The sequence below is a fragment of the Zootermopsis nevadensis genome, unplaced genomic scaffold (assembly GCF_977971745.1).
Source record: "Zootermopsis nevadensis isolate Lab colony 2312 unplaced genomic scaffold, Znev_1.0 Znev_ptg000012l, whole genome shotgun sequence".
In the NCBI taxonomy this organism is placed as follows: Eukaryota; Metazoa; Arthropoda; class Insecta; order Blattodea; family Termopsidae; genus Zootermopsis; species Zootermopsis nevadensis.
This window is the reverse complement of record NW_028259144.1, coordinates 15,310,638-15,330,853: the sequence shown is the minus strand read 5'-3', so window position 1 is coordinate 15,330,853 and position 20,216 is coordinate 15,310,638. Positions and strand designations below refer to the sequence as shown.

At 37.1% G+C, this 20,216-nt stretch overlaps 1 protein-coding gene across 5 annotated transcripts; it reads left to right on the top strand.

Moving 5' to 3' along the window:
- The first annotated feature begins 17 nt into the window (after nucleotides 1-17).
- On the top strand, nucleotides 18-19,948 carry LOC110828346 (proton-coupled zinc antiporter SLC30A2). 5 transcript variants are annotated; one of them, XM_087348115.1, is made up of 9 exons: nucleotides 18-141; nucleotides 1,188-1,508; nucleotides 10,696-10,848; nucleotides 12,862-13,024; nucleotides 14,304-14,457; nucleotides 15,765-15,954; nucleotides 17,151-17,391; nucleotides 18,049-18,182; nucleotides 19,090-19,948. In XM_087348115.1, the coding sequence occupies exons 1-9, from the start codon at nucleotides 118-120 to the stop codon at nucleotides 19,111-19,113; spliced, it is 1,404 nt and encodes a 467-aa protein (XP_087204241.1). In that variant the 5' UTR covers nucleotides 18-117; the 3' UTR covers nucleotides 19,114-19,948. The 5 variants fall into 5 exon arrangements, with proteins under 5 accessions (XP_087204241.1, XP_087204242.1, XP_087204240.1 ...); XM_087348116.1 differs by having other exon boundaries at nucleotides 103-123; XM_087348114.1 differs by having other exon boundaries at nucleotides 129-155.
- The last annotated feature ends 268 nt before the right edge of the window (nucleotides 19,949-20,216 follow it).

Sequence of the window (20,216 nt, the reverse complement as noted above, 5' to 3'; positions counted from 1 at the left end):
GGAACCAACATTACAATTCATATAAAACATTGGCCATTTTATGTTCTATACGGTGGCATATTTGTGATTATGTGATGCAACTTAAATGATTTTTCGTGATGTTATATTAATGTTCTCATGAGTGTATGTGCGCGTGTGTGTGTATGTATATAAATGTATGAAGGAAGTTGTATTAAGTTGGCAGCCTTGGTGAATTAAAACTTTTCGTATTATAAGAAAATGTTTAAATGTGGACATTTAACATTATTTAAAAACTATTCAGTATGTCAGTTAAGAAAAGTGAATTGTACAATAAAAGAAATATGCTAAAGTAACTTATAACTTTTTAACCCTTTTTCTAATATGGGTTAATGAAAACAATGCTTTATATTTCCTTCATGCAACATAATACGTCATGCGTCCTTCGATTTAATGTCACTACTGACATTTAATTACATTGTGTTACAGCTACTACTTAAGTCTGTGTTCTTGGGTTGTACCATTCTTCCGGGGGGGAGGGGTGATTTGGTTTAACCCATGATTTTACCCTCCGCCAGTGCTCCCACAGGAACCATATATGGCTCGTGTGATCTGGCCGTTCAACAATCAATGCAGTAGGTCGAAAATGAGAACCTTATTTTATACATTATTCATGTGTCCCAGATTCAGCCCTCTGAATTCTTTTAAATTCCATTATAATTTAAAATATCTCCATGGAATGTTCTTTGTGTATGTCTTATGCGTTTTGTAGTTTACAAAACTGAATTTAAAACTGTAATTACGTATACTTTTTATCTGTCGAGTACTGATTGAAACTAATAGCAAAATGTCAACTGTTTTCATTCAAGAACGTGTGCATTCGAAATTATTAAGATATATTAGAAATTAGACTGAAACGGGAAATTCTATATTTTGGTAGTGGGAAGATAAAATGCGTCAACGTACTCTCACTGTTTATACGTCATACGTCGCGCAGGTGCAGTAGATTAAAATATGGGTTTGTGTTCGTATGATATAAGTGGGAATTTTAGCACTTATATGTATAGTATTGTATATGTACACATATAATGACGTAGATAAGTAATTCCGTAAATTGTATACTATATTGTGACAAATATTTAATTTGCAAATGTTTTTACCTAACGTATTTTTATAATTATCTTGAAATGGCAAACACATATGATGAAATGAACGTCTGTGAACACCAGTACACTGGTCGGATCAACCCATTGAGTGACGATAACCTTATGTTTGAAGAGGATGCACGATCTTCCGTGCCTCTGTTGGGCAACAGCGAAGAACCTGCTACTTTCTGTGTTAAATGCAGTCCCATGCCCAGCTCCTGCAGATACATGAATTACGAGTCCGAAATACGAAACCCCGTAGGACTAACAGAATGGGACAGTAAGAACGTATTTTCCCATGAATGTAATGGACGGCTTGACACAATGTTCAACAGCTCACTAGCACCACAATACCTGATTACTTCTGCAGCAGATGGAGCAGATATGCCGCTGCTTACTGATGGAGTGAGTATTCTGCACTGATTGGGTGAGTACCAGCTCTGAGTTGGTCAGTAGTGTTGTTACAGAAGTTTTTGTGTGTTTACATTGAAAATGTTTTGATAGATTTAAATATTGACTTGTGTGCTACTACAGAAAAGAGGAGCGTGTGAATTCGAACCCAGGACCCCATATTACAAGTCCACAGCCTTACCTGCTCAGTTACCAGGCCTCACCACCTGATAAGCCTTTTTTTGTAGCTATATCAATGGGAAAACGTTTAAAGCATATATTTCAGAAACTAAGCCCCATTGGACAAAGGGGCAAGACAGGTTTTCCTTTATTTTTCATGTTCTTGCCATTGGCCCTTGTTTTGTTGAAATCCCCAACCCAGTCTGATGACCTTGTTACTAAAATTCATGATATATTCTTTCTCATATGTAAGGTACATGTGTGTTTATCAGTTTGTTTTAGTAATCATGCTAATTCTGTATTATTTTGTATGCTGTTTTTATTGGAACAGGTAATCTATGATGTTTGTGGTTTTTATGGCAGTGAGAATTGTAACACTGGTGGCTACTGACATTTCAGTCATCTGCAATTTCAGAAGAATATGCTGCCTCCATCTTTACAGCAGGTAGGGTACTGTGAAGATGGAGGCTGTGTGTTCGTGTGAAACATCAATAGCCACCTTCAGGACTGCAGGTCACAACCCAGAAAACCAAAATCTGGAAAGATCATATATTCTCAAGGAGGTTAAAATGGGCTAAACATTTGCAACTGATGGAGAGAGAAAAAGAATATGTACAACATTTTTATTGCAAAACCTGTTGGGACAGAAGGAAGGTGTCAGATAACATTTAACTGGATTTTTGGAAGTTTGTGGGCATGTGAAAGGGTTTTTAGCAGGTAAGGATGGTGTTCATTAACAGTCTTTGATATTAGCAATGGTGGTGGTTCTGTTACCACTGTGACAGTTTCCAGCCCTTGCCACTAGAAAGTAGTGTGTTCCATATTCTGAAATAAAAAATATGGCAACTTGGAACATTAAGTATTTTGGGTTTGTCAGATAACTAACTTTTCTCTGTGGTAATTGCACTGATATCAGTTGAGCATTGTTATACTACTGGGTATTGTGTAAAAGATAATCCAGTTTAATTGTGTGTATTTATTTAAATATATAACAGAATAATCCCACTTCTACCTGAAAGGTAAACATACCATCCTCTGAAACACTGGTAACTACCCACAAAACTACAGGGCATCACAATCTAGAAGACCACAGTCAAGATTATTATATCTGTGAGAACCTCTAGTCTCATCGTATATGTTTAGTGTCAGTGAACATAGTTGTTTTGGGAAGATGAAGTCAAATGGAAATTGCACATCAGCATTCAAAACTGACTTGTTGTCTTTACAAAATTTTCACTATTACAGCCAGAGAAGACTATCATCTTCAGAAGCACAGTTGTCCAATTTTTTTTGGTCTGACGAACTTGGTTTGTTGTGGCTATAGTCTGTTGAAATTTTGCACATCAAATGACACTGAGACCCTAGTATATTGGTGATAAGTGAATTTTTAGAAAGCAGAATATTCATAATAGTAAAAAGACAGTGTACAAAAGGAAGAATATTGTGAAGAAGTAATTGCAGTTCAAAAAATGCATAAATTCAATGTGAGATTATAATGAGATTATTTAAAAGTAATAACAAGCAATGTTGCTACAATCTGATAGAGTATCACAGGGATAATTCTCTTGATCACTCTGGTAATTACATGAAGAAGTAAAGGATTTGCCCATTATTCCTTGTTCTTTTGGACATCTGTCCAGAAGTAGTAAATACAATTGTAACTTGCTGTTATTTCATGGACTTAATTGATGTCTGTTTTCTGGGCTGTAGTGTCATGTCATCAGGGTGATGACCTGATGATGGAGGCAGCAAGGACCTCTGAAACACTATAACCCTGAAGACAGCTTTACTTACCGCTATGAGAACCTCAATCCTACTTAATTATTTTTAATGATGGAGAATTGATTTGGGGTAATGAAATTATAAATGTAAAGCCTTTATTTGTCACACCATTACTGTTATGTAGGGGTGTTTATTTAGTAGCTTCAAAGGGTGTGTTACATTTCTGTTTATTATCTCTATATAGGCATCCAAAAGAACAAGAATAATGTAAAAACCCTTTGTTTATCCATGTAATCACCAGAATATCTGTGACATTAGCAATGCGATTCAGCCAAAATTAAAATCATTAACAAGTACAGGCTATATTGTGGTGTGTTTAATAATACTGACAGTAGCCTTGATTGTGTACTGTCAAATGATAGGATTATTAATGAACAGTGAATTGAAAGGTAGTACCTTAAATTAGGCTGTGGCCTAATTTAAGGTACTAGAGCAGAGCGCTCCTTTCGGAGCTCCTCGGGGGGTTGGTTGCGTTTTAAAATCTTGAGTAAGAAACTAAACCAACCCCCCGAATAGGGGGTTAAAACACTTGACTAACCCCCTTCGGGGGGGTTAGTTTAGTGTCTTACTCAAGTCATTTGTTTACTCGGCATTGTTGTGTTGGTACAACAATGCTGAGTAAACAAATATAACGTAACATTGTTTGATGACGTCATTTTTTGATGACAACGGGAATCACGAATTTTTATAGTAAACTATCCCAACATTTTCCTTTAATGACTGGTGAAAACCACAAAAAAAAACCTGTTCAGGCTAGCAGGTCTCTTGAATACAATACAGGAATGCTATATTAAATTCTATAGAATCTGCCTGTTTAGTTCCCACTGTGAAGAAATAAAGGTTTAATGTTTGCACTCACTGGCACTCCTTGGCCTTCATCGCATCATGTCAGAAGTGTTTTCCTTCAAAGTGCTTCTTTAATGGTCTGGTTGAGATGGAAGTTACTAGGGACATGGTGTAGGGATTGTTATGGATCAGCAGGACATTCCCATTGAAGCTTCTCCAGGATATGTGTTGTGTTGCTAGCTGTTTGGGTTAGTGTTACAACACTGGAGTAGGATCACATTCTCTTTCAGCAAGCCATGGTATTTTATCTGGTTTGATTCTTTCAAGTGTTACAGTGTTTTGCACTAGTCATCTGCATTCACTGCTGCCCTGTGATTGAACTCAAGGAGGAAAATGCCTTGTGCATGCCAACAAAACACATTCCTTAGTCACATCATCACCTGCAATGAAATGTTCATGTGTTACATCACATTGGCATTGATGCAGAATCGCTGGAGTGGAAACACACTATGTGCCACAAGAAAAAGAAGTTAAAAAATTTTCAGTCTGTGGGAAGATGCTGTCAATGACATTATGGGATATACAGGGCATTTTCTCCTTTGAGCTCCTGGATAACAGGCTAATATGAATGCAGACCTCTGCTGCACATCATTGCAACTCTTGAAAGAAGCCATCCAGAGCATCTGCCCTTTCTTGATCAATTACAGAGAAGTTGATCTTTCTCTGTGACAGTGCCCACCCCAATACAGCTGGTATCACAACAGAAATCCTTGATATTGTCTTGACTATCTGCTATACAGCCCAGACCTGGCATGTGGTAAGTTACACTTCATTAAACCACTGACAAAGCACTTCAAAATAAATTCTTTCTGAAGAGATGATAAGGCGAAAGCCAAGATGCATTTATGGGTGCCAACAGTGATATATGGTTTCTTCCTAGTTGCAATTAAATGGGTCATTCACTCTGATGATTACGCTAAGATATGAGAGATTAGTTCTTTTTTTTACATCAATCTTGAAGTAATAAAGCAAGTGTAACATACAATAGCTGTCTTCTGGGTTGTTGCACTTCTATCATCAAGGTGATGACTCATTGCTCTGATGATAGAAGCAGCAAGGACTTCTGAAACGTTGGTAAACTTCTACCAGAATGCAAGCACTACAACCCAGAAGACAGCCATCTTTGCACTCACCGCCGTGAAAACCTCAAATTCTACTAAGTGTAACACTTTTGGAAGTTTCTTATTGAATGGCCCTCCTATGTAAAAGGCTGTGATGGGCAACAGGTCATTGTCTTTCATTGTCTTCTCATATTTAACAATCTAACTGGCTTAAAAAGATGACTTAAGTGACATTACATTCCTGAATACATGGAGATAATGAAGATGTGATAAGTTGTTTTCCAAGTTACTAGAGTTCAAGTACAAATGCTTCCAGATTATGTTAATGCAATTTAAACAAGACACCGTCCAGTGTCATTTTCAGCCTTCTTTTATTTTCATGCCATAAATGCAATGCAAAATGTCCAGCTGGTGGAATGTAGCAATAGGTTCAAAACTTCTTTGTAGTAAATATCACTTCTTGTAGTTGGTGGTGTAGGAGTAATGTTGAATTTCACATGAAATAGTTAAAACAAACTCTTTATGAACATTGGAAATTTCTAACCAAATGCACTAAACTTTATACCACCATGTAGCTGCCTTCTAGCTACATAATTATATCATATTTCATCTATCAAATTGCCGCAGGTTTGATTCCAGAGGCTGAGATTGTTGTGGTGAAAATGTTGATATTGGTCTTCTGTGTTGTAATACTGTCTGGATATGGTGGTAGATATCACTGTTTTGGAAGAACATTCAATCCTGAAGATAGAGGCAGTATGTTCCTCTGAAACATTGTTACCTACCTACAACACTTGGCATTACAATCCAGAAAACTTTCATCAGAATGCTTTGTGGGTTAGAATTGTCTCAGAAAGCTGGGACTTTGCGTAACATTTATTTAAAGATATACATACATCTTTCTTTATTTTTGAAGCCTGTTGCTGTTGTGAGTTTGGAAGTGTATTTACAGCAGAGTCCTGTTTACCCAACATAAATTGGACTGAAGGACAGTCTGATAATCAAAAATGTTGGATAATACAGAAGACTAATTTAAAATATGAGGGTAAATTTCAGCTCAGTTTATAACTCAATTTATAGTGTTATTAAATTATGAAGAAAATACCATCCAGCATCAAATGACAAATTTTCATGAACAAAAATATTATTTAACATAATGTAAATCAAATAAGAGAGAGAGAGAGAGAGAGAGAGAGAGAGAGAGAGAGAGAGAGAGAGAGTGTGTGTGTGTGTGTGTGTGTGTGTGTGTGTGTGTGTGTGTGTGTGTGTGTGTGTGTGTGTGTGTGTGTGTGTGTGTGTGTGTGTGTGTGTGTGTGTGTGTGTGTGTGTGTGTGTGTGTGTGTGTGTGTGTGTGTGTGTGTGTGTGTGTGTGTGTGTGTGTGTGTGTGTGTGTGTGTGTGTGTGTGTGTGTGTGTGTGTGTGTGTGTGTGTGTGTGTGTGTGTGTGTGTGTGTGTGTGTGTGTGTGTGTGTGTGTGTGTGTGTGTGTGTGTGTGTGTGTGTGTGTGTGTGTGTGTGTGTGTGTGTGTGTGTGTGTGTGTGTGTGTGTGTGTGTGTGTGTGTGTGTGTGTGTGTGTGTGTGTGTGTGTGTGTGTGTGTGTGTGTGTGTGTGTGTGTGTGTGTGTGTGTGTGTGTGTGTGTGTGTGTGTGTGTGTGTGTGTGTGTGTGTGTGTGTGTGTGTGTGTGTGTGTGTGTGTGTGTGTGTGTGTGTGTGTGTGTGTGTGTGTGTGTGTGTGTGTGTGTGTGTGTGTGTGTGTGTGTGTGTGTGTGTGTGTGTGTGTGTGTGTGTGTGTGTGTGTGTGTGTGTGTGTGTGTGTGTGTGTGTGTGTGTGTGTGTGTGTGTGTGTGTGTGTGTGTGTGTGTGTGTGTGTGTGTGTGTGTGTGTGTGTGTGTGTGTGTGTGTGTGTGTGTGTGTGTGTGTGTGTGTGTGTGTGTGTGTGTGTGTGTGTGTGTGTGTGTGTGTGTGTGTGTGTGTGTGTGTGTGTGTGTGTGTGTGTGTGTGTGTGTGTGTGTGTGTGTGTGTGTGTGTGTGTGTGTGTGTGTGTGTGTGTGTGTGTGTGTGTGTGTGTGTGTGTGTGTGTGTGTGTGTGTGTGTGTGTGTGTGTGTGTGTGTGTGTGTGTGTGTGTGTGTGTGTGTGTGTGTGTGTGTGTGTGTGTGTGTGTGTGTGTGTTTTTTTTTGAGAATTTGATAATGGATGCTTGTTTTGGAACCACCTCCTTTTTCTTTGTGGCAAGGTTACATTAGTGCCTGAACATTAGTATGTTTGTAGCAACATAAAATGTAGGTGCATGGTGGGGAAATGTGCTGCATGATGAGTTGACTGTTGTTAGAATGGAGCTTTCCAACATGACATTTCAGATAAAGCGGAATGTCTGGTAACCGAAGGTTGGATAAGTGGGACTCTACTGTGCTTAATGTCATCCACATTGTACCTGTTTTTATAAACTATATATATAATGTTTTGAAACTTTTTTTAAAAGCAAACTGCTACAGCTACATCCACTATACACCATTTCACAAATTCACCATTCAAAAATGGTTAATTGTGCTTAGCAGTGTTTCATGTCACCAAAACATTCTCTTGTGTCACTGATTCCTGCACCTTGTTTTGGGATGTAACAAGTCTAAGTTCAGCACTAACTCTTTGGCCTTTGTTGCTCTGCATCCAAAGATAAACTGGCTAAATATCTTAAGTGGTTTACAAAGTAAAGTGTCATTTCATATTAAGGACCATGAATACAGAAATTGTGTCACTGGAAATTATGCGCACAGCCATAGATCCTACATCTGTAAAATATGCTGCACTTTCCATATCTTGTTAAAAATTCTGTACTTGCTGTTTTTTTGTTGCTTTCTTTCAGCTTCAGTGTTCTAACGTTGCTTTAGATTATGCTGATTTGAACATCTAAGGGTGGCCACACGCTATGGCTTACCAGAAGGCTTATGTCTCTGAAGGCAAACCGGAGCGTGTGTGTTGAATTTGGCCGGAAACTGAGCCTCCGATAAATCTGCAGTTGCTTGATTTTTTGCCTTGAGGTTTACCGGATGTTTACAACTTGTAACGGGTGTGGGCAGAGATGAGGGTAAAGGCAAGGTTTGTATCATTTAGTCATCTCAACCAGCCACTGAGAACTTCAAATCTTCATAGTTTCTTCCGGTGGCCAGAAACGTTAGGGTAGCGCACAACTGTTAATGCAGAGAAATTGCTGTTCTCATTACGGTATCTTCCTTCCCAATAACTGGCGAAACTAAGTTTAACGGTTCCAAATATGTGTCCTTATCCATTCGCAGGTAGTTATGCCAGTCCGTCAGCTCTAATCGAATTTCATTCAACAAATTTATGTGAGAATGTTTTGATCCATCTAACCAACTTCTGACTCACTTAGAATGTTTCAGCTTTCTTTTATTTTTCAACATTAAAGTAACAGCAAGACCGATTAAAATTGCATCGTCTTCATTGAACATGTTGTAGCATCGACTGAAGAATAAAAAGACTGAGCACAATCTGCCACAAAGTCTGTACGTGTGTGGACTCTCAGAGGTTTGAGGCTTACCTTCCGACTTTAACTTGGAAGGCAGGCCTTCTGGTAAGCTGTAGTGTGTGTGGCCACCCTAAGAAAACATAGGGAATGCAATTGAATGGGACACATCAGCTTCTGGCTTATACTGATTATGTTAAGTCATTGGGGGTGACAAAAATATCATAAATAAAAATGCTAATGGGGAGGTTAGTCTGGAAGTAAATGTATACTAGTATTTTGTTCTCTTTCTAGTTTTCAGAACAAATCTGTTATCATTCAACCAGCTTCCACATCATTTATTTTGTGCTGCATCCTGTTACTGTTCTACCCCATTCAATCCAGATCCTTGGTACTGGCCAAGCAGCAGCACAAACTAATTTCATTTCCATGAGAAAAGGAGTTTAAACTGACTAAGTTTAAAAATACACAAAACTGATCTACTGTCCATAATTATGGGACTAAACCCCCAGGGCTCACATTGGCAATGCCAAACAGACTTACCTGTGGTGGACCCCACCTCAGTCAGTCACCATTTGTAAAGATAACATTCAAGTCTGAAACTTATTTCAGACTACCACATGCCAAACAGAATTTAAGAGATGTTTCTCAGTAAAAATGGCAGTAACTTGAGTCAACCATAGGTACTGGCTGAGATAGAAGCAAGTAGGGGTGGCCCTGAGGAACATACATGTGATAGAGCACACTCAAATAATGGCAGGTAGCTGCTGGTTACAGTTGGTTAGTTAATTAATTAGGCAGTTAGTCAATCCATCACTCTCCTCACAAAACATTTCATTATACCCTTGAATGTACATAAAATATTTAAATAAGTTTTGTAATTGTGAAATGTTTCATGAGTTTGTACTTGAAAAGACAAATCTTATCTATTCATGTGTTTACAAGAGCCTGTCAGGAGATAGTTGTTTATCAATATCTCAAGAGCACTTCAGGGCAATACCTATCCCCCCAGTCTTTGTATTAAAGTAAATGTACATAACATTTAATATTCATCTCATGAAAATGTCTTGCTTTTGTCTGAAACATTTCTTGTTTTTATGTCTATGCGATAAAGAGATATTATGCTAAGTTCATTTACACCTTTGTTTGTTCAGGTTGCTTTAGAATTATCATTTTATGGCTGTTTTAAGAAGAGTTTTTGATATAAAATGTCATGAAATGTCATTCTCTGAAGTTACTGTTGGCATACAAGCTGTCATAATTTACATTATAATGCATTCTTTGCACAATATCAATATAGGGCTGGTCATTTCTGTCTGTATGGACAGATTTGGATGAAATTTCATATGGACATATGCCATTGGGACTGCCCTAAAATCATACTTTTTGATTTCCTGCAATCACTGATTCCAACATGGTGGACAGACTAACTTGTGAGGTGGGATTGATATTAGTGCCACTTGCAGTAGTGTTATACAATGGTGTATGATTTTCAGAAAAAATAATGTGTTGATATAGTATTCTTTGTATAATGAAAAATAAAAACATGGCAGTTACGTGGCATCTTGACTTGACCAAGAGTTGATTCCATGTCCTCACGTGTAAGATTCCAGTATGCTACCACAGAGCTAAATTGCCTTATGGCATATCAGTGGTGATTTAAAATACTTTAAAAATACATAAAGACCGCTTGTTTTGTCTTCAGATATTGTGCATTTGAGGCTTATTTTCTGGTGATAAGTGCACATCTTTTTTTAAATTACACAATTTTTTATAAAAAGGGTGTGAGATGGAATCAGTATGCATGCATATATAGTAACACTGTGGTGTTTCATGCCTTCTGTTCTGTCCTCAGTTGCAGGAGGGATTTTGTAATGTAACAGTGAATCCCTCCAGCATCAATGGTGATGAACTAGACCACTGCCATGTGGCAGCAGCACCATTGCAAGGCAACTCTAAAGCATGGCAACAGCTTCTTGCAGCCACATTCATGTGCCTTCTCTTCATGGTGAGTGGTAGATGCATTCCATAGATCCAAGTAAGCAGGGTGAGGAACAAGTGAAAGTACAACACATCAAAATATCTGTCTTGGGTTTTAGCACTTATGTAGTCTGGTAAAAATTTACTGATGTTTCAAAGGTGCTTACTACCTCCATCTTTCTGTGATGATGGAGGGAGAAAGGACCTCTGAAACATCGGTAAATGTCTTCTACCAGACCACGTGATGCTACAAACCGGAAGATAAGTCATCTACGTACTTGCCACTGTGAGAACCTGAAATCCTACAGCACATCACATTGAGAAAGTATCCAGAAATACAATATAGTTACAGAAAGACATCCCAAGAACAAACATTACAGTAGACCTAAACACATACATAATTATGCAGTTAATAATTTGTTTGCAGTTTTGAAACTTAACCATTGGTGTTTGTGACAGGTCTGACTGCTAGCTCTCATTTTAATGCAGTTTGCTGTTGCTCATATTATTCAAATTGTTTTATGAATGTCTGCAACTTTTAAAAGGAAAAGTATCCTAACTCATACAGACTTATAGATGAGTTTGCTCCGCTTCAGTGGTGCTAAGAATCTCATTTACAGCCAAAACAGAATTGCATCACATGAAAGCCAGTCTAGACACTTTGAACTGTCACCTTCTGTACAGCTCCCCCATACGCTGTAATAGCAGCTAATATGAAGACAAATCCAGTTCCACTAATCTTCCAGAAATCAAAGCAGCTGTTGATAGAACAAACACATACAAAAAATTAAGCATCTAATATTAAACCAAGCAAGTTTGCTCAAGTGGTGACACTTCTGACTTGTATTTGAGGAGTACCAGTTTGAATCTCAGCTGACACACAGGCTGTACTGAGGTTTTTATTGGTTTTCTTTGCACATACCAGGTAGATACTGGAATAGTACTCTGAAACAGCTGCTTCCTTCCCAGTCCTTTTACTGATGTTACTATATAAGAAATGCATTTGTAGGATTTGAGGTTTTCATGGTGATATGAGTACATATGATGTTCTTCTGGGTTGTTACACCTTATAGTATTTTGGCTTTATGTCAGTGTTTTGGACACAATATTCAAAACATGGGCATACAGCCAAAATATTACAAGTCCCAGCATCCCAGAATACTATATATTGGAAATGCATTTGTTTTTATTTATGATTTGTACAGGTGGAGCACTATCAAGGGGACATCAGTTCACAGTAGAATCGTTTTTATGCTGTCTTACTGATAAACAATGAAATAAGAGATATTTTTCCATAAGTTTTTTGAAATCAGCAATGACTGTTTCTTTGTATTATGGGTAGTTATTTTCATATCATAAAGAACATGTTGTTTTAAGTTACAGAAGAAAAATGTCTGATAAATTGGGGTGGGGGGTCTCATTTTTTGAGTACTGTATTTTACTAAAAATTTCCATACAAGCTAAGCTGAGTTGGTAGGTACATTGCCTTGACCGTTTTACCACTGCCAAATCACAAGTTTTGTGATCATATCACTACATCATGGGGGTATCTCAGCACTTTTAAATAGAAATGTATTTCATGGGCTGGCCTGTTGAACCTACTTATGATGCACAGTACCCTGTAACCTAAGAAAACAGTCATTGTAACTTTGTTTTGCTGAGCACTTGGTGTGCTTTGAATTTACAGGTTATTGCTTCTCAAGTCTACAGGTGAATGCTGGGTTAATATTTTGTAGTAGCCATGTCCGTTTGCTTCCTGTTTCTTGCTGTAATTCTGATTACCTTTCCAATTTATTTGATGTTTTATAACCCTTTCAGTTGAAAGACCATCCCTAAATAACCTAAAGTGAAGAGATGAACTGATGCAATGATTCAGTTATGAACAGGAAAGAAATTTGTAATTGTTGAATCCTGGTTCTTTAGTGCTTTGGTGAAAAATACTGCCTTCAAATTTACTGCAGAGACAAGAGAAACTGCAAACCACATAACTGCCAAATACAAGTCAAGTGCTCTGACAGCTGTTTTTTGTTTAACACTGTAGATTGTAGAAGTGGTTGGTGGCTATTTGGCAGGAAGCTTGGCTGTCATGACAGATGCAGCTCATCTGCTTTCCGATTTTGTGGGCTTTCTGGTCAGTTTGTTTGCCATCTGGATTGGTAGACAAGCCCCAACAAGAAGATTCTCATTCGGCTACTTTAGAGCTGGTATGTGTCATTTATAACAGTGTTTTATATTAGAATGACATATGTTTAGAATAAACATTTTGTGTAAGTTGTATGCACGTTATAATAAGGAATATTAACCTTGTTCTCGATTTTTGTGTGTTGTGTATATGGAAGACATGGACAGTGGTCATTTTGAACACCTATGCTAGGTCCACCGATTTACTTGGTGCCAGTGCTGACATGTGTAATGGTTTAGTTTATTCATTCGGTGTGTATATATGTTTTTGGGGCAGCCTGTAGATATAAGCAAAACACCATTAAGGCATATACAAAACACTAAAGCAAAGCCTTATAAGTTCTTCACATTAGCACAGGATATGTGTGAATAATTAGCTTTGTGCTACAGATGTCATTACCCACTGAAGAAACATCCTCCTTATCTGCTGGGTAGAAGACTGGCTGCTTCTTGGTGCCATTGTGGTTGTGTAATTTGCCAGTGAAGAATGTCTAGTTGGTGTATTGCTGACTGAGATATGAGTCCAGAACGTGTACTCAGAAAGTTGAAACATCTTATCAGAGTTTTTATGTATATAAGAAGTTTGATAATGAAAGATGGAAGATTTACTATGCAGAAATTTTTGTCTTCTGCCCAATCATATGGATACAAATTTACATACTCTAAAAGATGTAACTAAACAATTACAAAACATTATTTCAGGAAATTTTGCAAGAGTGATCTCTGTGTAACAGATACATCTGTATCACAAAGAAACCACAGAAGACAGACTGTTTATACAGACTATTACTTCCATGTGATATAATAATGAAATCCTTACTAGATTAGCCTTTCAGAACTTGGTGTTAACTATTACCTGCTGTAACATTGTGACACTGCATATTGTCTGCAGAGTGTACTTATGGGTTTCATATGATTCTCAGAATAAACAGATTGTTATATTGAGCAGCATTAACCAGTTGACCTTTTAATTGTGAGGTGTTGTGTTCATTTGAGGTAGGAACTGAATTTTCAAGTTTAATTTAGATTAACTTTGGTTTCAAAGAGTTAGTCTGAATTGATGAAATATGCTGAAAGTTATGCTCAGACCATAGAAATTCAACCATGTATTAGAGAAAATGTTAAATGTAGATTTCACTCAAATTTATAAGGCGATATCTTTAATAATTTTTACAATCTTTGTGAAAGTGAGAGTTGTTACAACTATAGTGATTCAGCTGTGTACAGGTTTGTTTAACTTGGTAGGATGTTTAATGAATAATATATGGTAAATTAAAGTTTCGATGATTTGTCCTACTGCAGAGATCCTGGGGGCATTGCTAAGTATTGCCATCATTTGGGTCATGACTGTGGCATTTATATATCTCGCAATGCTGCGAATCATTCACCAGGATTTTGACATACAGGCTGACACCATGATGATTGTAGCTGCTATAGGAGTTGTTGTCAACATTATGTAAGTATAGTTTACATTTCAAGAGAGCAATAGAATAGTTGTTAAGGCCATCTGATGCTGTAATAAGAGGTGAAATGCTATTAATACACTTTAATAATGTTATTGAAGATCATAAAATCTGTTATACATAATTATATACATATTAATATGCATTCCATGGATCCAGAAGTTAGTTAGAATTACTGCAGGATGTGGAATAAGTCCTAAAATTTTAAAACATACAGACAAATACAATTCAAAATATAAAGATTTCACCTAAGTGAAAGTTTTAAATAAAATATACAAATGTTCGAAATGTACAGCAGATACGTTATACTGTAAAAAGATAAAAATTCTTTAGAAAGGTTATGAGTTATTTTAAGTGATTGCCAATAAATCAGAGGAATTTACCATCTCCATCATCAACCCTGAAGATCGAGAGGATATGCTCCTCTGAAATACTGATAATCTCCTACAAGATTACATTGCGTCATGCCACATAATGATGTGTAATATTCAGTTAATTGTCAGTTGCTAAGGAGCAGTTGTACAGAATAATATTGATCCTTTCATGTGTACCACAAAACTCTGTCCATGATTTATGTAAAACTGTTCATATTGTTAATTCTTGGCATTTTATATTTACTACCTGTCTCCTCCTCTCCCCGCCCCCCTGTTCATTACTTGTGTTCTGTGTCCATTGCTACATTTGGAAGGAAGAAGAAATGCATACTACCCCATTTATCATCTTAGTTTATGTATGTATAATCACTGCTTTTGATTGAAAAGTATGCACTGATACTTGTGAGTATTGTTTTATTTGGAAAGAGGAAGAGAAATAAGTGCCAAGTTTAGATCCTTGAATTTACTATCACAGGCTGTGTGAAACATTACCTATTTGTTAGATGTATGAGAACAGTAATGTTATTCAGTGAGATTTGAGGTTCTCAAGGCAGTGAGTATGAAGATGATAGTCTTCTGGGTTGTGCTGTTTTGGTCTGGTGAAAGTTTGCTGACATTTTGAAGGTGTTTGCTACCTTTGGCATCAGGGCAGTTGTCACCCTGATGATGGAGGCAGCAAGCACATCTGAAACATTGGTAAACTTCTACCAGACTACATGGTGCAAAAACCTAGAAGACAGGCATCTTCAGTGGTGTTTTTCGACTGTTAGTAGTAGAAAAACAGTGGCAGAAGTATAGGTATTTATAGGGTTGCTGATTCAGTGGCATTTGATTGAGATGACCCATAGGCAGGGTGCCCATGTTCCTGTTCTGAACTGAAAACCATGTTATACCAGGTTTGTTATTGACAGTTTATCTTGTTGTAGAATGGGCCTTGTGTTACATGGAGCCAGCTGTAGTAATGGCCATCGTCACAGTCACCATGTCCAGCTGGAACAAAGAAATGGACACAACAAACAGCACAACATTAATGTTCGGGCAGCAGTGATCCACGTTCTGGGTGATTTTATCCAGAGTGTTGGTGTTCTTGTGTCAGCCTTAATCATTAAATTTTATGTAAGATCACTTGTCAGTATGTATTTAGGAGGAACTGTAACTTCACAGCTTGTTGTTGTACATATTGCTGAGTCAGAACACTGCATTTGTTTTTACGTCTTGGGCACTATTCCTCATACCTTCCGACTAAAGAAGTGCCTGTACAGTATTCATAGGGTAAACTGAGTTGCTTGATTTTCCTTACGTTGGATCTTTTGATGGTTTTATGTTACACTGAAAAATTGTGTTCACTGTTACACAGTATTGTTTCTCTTCCCAGCGTGAACAACTTTTTGGCATGTCAGTACACTGTTTTCGGTACAGATCGTTCAGTCAGATTAATTTTGACAACGATGTGACCGAAAAGTTTTGTTAGCAGATGAAAGAAAGTATGACATAACAGAGGGGGAACATCAAGCGATAGGAGTAAGCAGTTCTGTTACCAACATTTTGTCATGCCCTTCAATCTGAAATATTTCTGATATCTCTATCTCTCCTCTCCTTTCCAACTTGAATTATTATTTTCTTATATTTCTGTATCTTATTGTGTTTGTATAATAAGTTTTTGTATTTTTTCTTTTATCGCTTTTTACACAACCTTGCACTATTATGGCACTGCACTTATTTGCATGAAGTGTGCAGTGACTTGGTTATACATGAAATGTTATTAAAAAAACTGTGTAACTGCAGTGCTACGTTAGTACATTGACCTTTTGAAGTCAAAGCTTGTCTTAAATATTTAATAATTCAGTCTTTACCACAAAGGAAACACAACACTTCACACTTACAAAGATCAAATATTTAATGCTGTTAAGTTGAGAATCATATGGAACCCACAAATATAAAATGAAGCGTTATTGATTGAAGATTTCTGTCTTCTGGGTTGTTGCGCTGTATAGTCTGGTCGATGTTAACCAACGTTTCAGAGGTCATACTGCCTCCGTCATCAGGGTGATGCAACAACCCAGAAGACAGAAATCTTCATACTCACCGCTGTGAAAACCTCAAATCTTACGTGTTATCGATTGTTGATGCAGATGGGACATATAGGTCCCATTGGGCTTTAAAGGGTTAATTATAGTTGCTGAAAATGTAAAAAGTGAGTGGCAAAAGAATACAAAAGTTGAATTATCATACATAGTTGATGTATGTTGAAATATGTTTGAGAAGAGCATGGCCTTTGATCAACCTGTTTGTGTATGTGTATGTTTTTTCAGCCAGAAGTGAAGTTAGTGGACCCTATCTGCACTTTACTGTTCTCCTTATTGGTTCTTACAACAACACTTCCAGTTTTGAGGGATGCTACCCACATACTGATGGAAGGCTTCCCACGACATCTTGACTATACAGCTATTGCCACCAACCTCCATGCTCTGGATGGGGTTAGGGCAGTGCACAACCTGCATGTGTGGTCACTCACACTCAACAAGAATGCCTTAGCTGTTCATCTTGCTGTTGGTGAGTTAGCAAGGAAGCTCTGTGCGCAGAATATTATTAGATTTGCAAATTACTATTTTTGTCATCACAGTAAAGTAAATATATTGTGTGATACCAATTGTTTGCCAACAGATCCTGACATTAAATGATTCTGTGCATAAAAATCACTTGTCTCTTCAGGATCTTATGCAATACAAAATGGGATATTGTAACAAGCTGTATTTTACCCTCTTTTGATATAAGCTCTTTTTCACATATTTATGAATATTATGGCATGTTAATTTCAAGTAAGAAAGCAAAAAAAGAGTTCACATTATTTGCAAAAAACGTCTTTACAATGTATACTTGTTATAGGCATTTAAATATCTGAAAAGGTAAAAATTGCCCATGGAATCAAACAGTAAATAACTGAGTTTATTTTATGTTACCATTTATATTACAGTAATGTTAATTAAATTTGTATGTATATTTTATACATTTATAGTGACATACTTTTTGAAATGAATGATTTCTTCTCTTAAAATTTGTGAATGCTGAAATAATGTTGAAAAATATATTCTTACAGGACAGTCTTGTGGCTGGATAGATAGTATTTTATTCCACAGTGCTTACAGTATCTGTCATAAAAGAATAGGCAGACGAGAATATTAGTGTTTAAAATGTGTTTGATGTTGACAGATCAGGCAACAGACTCGGACCTTGTGCTGAAGCAGGCTCTTACCTTGCTGCAAAGAAAGTTTGACATTCACCATGTAACTGTGCAGGTGGAACGCTACTGTGCTGCCACCATGCAGGACTGTCTACAATGCCAGGTACCCAAAGACTAGCATCAGACTATTTTCTGTCTGGGTCCTATACAGCAAACATGACAGTGCTTGCATGTGGCGTTTGTTACCTGCTGAGTCTGGAAGGATTCTAGCATTTTGTCTGATTTGTTTTGTTCTGTAGTAAGTCTCTGTTTGTTAAATATATTTGAGTGAATAGGTAGGGGGTATTCACACTCAAAGAACAAAATCTAAATATGATATGAGGTTTTGCAGTGGTGCAAATATGGATTGCGGTATTCTTAATTCTGATGCAGTACAGTCTTGTTGGTAGTTACAGATATTTCTGAGGAATGTATCACATCCGTCTCCAGCTGCTAGAAAGATGGGAATGATACATACTTCTGAAATTTTGCTAATTACCTACGAGACACTATAGTCGGTGCAGTAGTTTTTGGACGGTGGAATTTTCAAGGGGAAGGCTAGGAGCGAGTCACTTGTGCGATAGTATAATGCTGACTGTGCTGAGGAGCTTATCGGACTGAACGCCTAAACAAAAGAAATACACTGACCTTGCCACCTAAGGTACACAGAGTAGGCCCGTCCACGAGCTTCTGTAGCTTCTCCACTGGCCAAAAACTACTGTGCCAACTATAACATGTCACAATCCCAAACACTGCAGTCAACAAATCTGAGTTTTAATAATCAGATTTGGAAATAGTGTTATTGGCATCAGTTTTTCCCTCTTCTTGACCAACTCTTTGCTTCTACATGTACTAACGCAGAATTACATATTCTTTTTCTCTTCATTTTTCCTTGTGTTTGTGAGGTGAGGGTGCATCAAAACAGATGTTCTTCCAGATGTCATCTTTTGATGAAGTACAAAACATTGTGTTGTAGTGAATACTTGGCTTTTGCCTTATATTTCCCACCATTATTTGTTATTGTTCTGCAGTTTTCAAGACCTGCGTCACTGTGAGTGGATGAAAGTTTGGTCCACTATTCTGTGTGTTACCAGGCATCCATGGTATTAACCTGATTCCACAGCATCTGAAAGGCAAAGCAAACAATACAAGTCATAAGCTTAGTTGTACTCTTTTTTGGGGCATAAATCTTTCTATATTTCAAATTATCAGGGGATATGGCTGCATGTTGGAATGACAAATGCTCCTGCTGATGAAGGTACTGACCACTCCATGCACATTGGTTTCCAACCAATATGTGTTGTGTGCTGAAGTGTTTCATTTTTATCCTGTTCAATTTTTGTAAGGAATTGTGTTTACAGAGTTATAATAAGTGTATATACCGGTAAAATAAGTTGCACTGCCAGTTCAGTGTTTGTAGGATAGGTAGTACAGAAATTAACCACCACATGGACCACAGGAGGAAGGGTAGGGGTATTATTTACTCTGCCCTATAAACACTGTGGAAATTAATATAAAATGTTTATGGGTTTATGTGATAATACCATTCTTGAGGAGAGAATGTTATCTTATATTTGATTGTTTTGTAGTTCTGATTATGTTGATGGGAGTGCAAGTACTTGCTTATATATAGACAAAATGCAAGCATCAATGACAGATTATTGATACTCATTTTAACATAAGGAGTCAGTTTTTTATGTTATTTTCTGTAAAGACTGTGACAAGTATTACTGTTACTTAAATTAAACTGTTACAACTGTTCACATTATCATGCATCAAGTATGAATATTATAAGGAACATTTATGTATGTTTTACATTTCTGATGCTGAAGAAATTAAATATTATGGCTTGGGTTTAGAGGTGTATTCCAAGTCTCCCATAACAACCAATGTCAGAATTATATTTTTACTGTGAACATGGTAAGTTATAGAATCCCCTGACAATACAAAATTAAACCTGCACTGTATTTAGTTTTGGTGGCTGTTAATTTGCATGTGTAGGGTGAACTGAAGACCAAAATATTCTCTATTAACAATGTCCAGTGAAATTCAATATCATTTTTATTATAATTCACCAATAAATAATATTTAGTTACATGTGGCAATATGATTTTTTTTATTTGCTATGACATTTAAAGTTTTTTGGACACTACTATGC

What these genes read in the sequence shown, in the direction of transcription:
- LOC110828346 (XM_022060976.2), top strand. Translation starts at nt 1,146, where the DNA reads ATGGCAAACACATATGATGAAATGAACGTCTGTGAACACCAGTACACT. An exon ending in AGCTGTTCATCTTGCTGTTG is followed by an intron (nt 17,392 to 18,048) that starts GTGAGTTAGCAA and finishes TGATGTTGACAG; the next exon opens with ATCAGGCAACAGACTCGGAC. An exon ending in AGGACTGTCTACAATGCCAG is followed by an intron (nt 18,183 to 19,089) that starts GTACCCAAAGAC and finishes ATTGTTCTGCAG; the next exon opens with TTTTCAAGACCTGCGTCACT.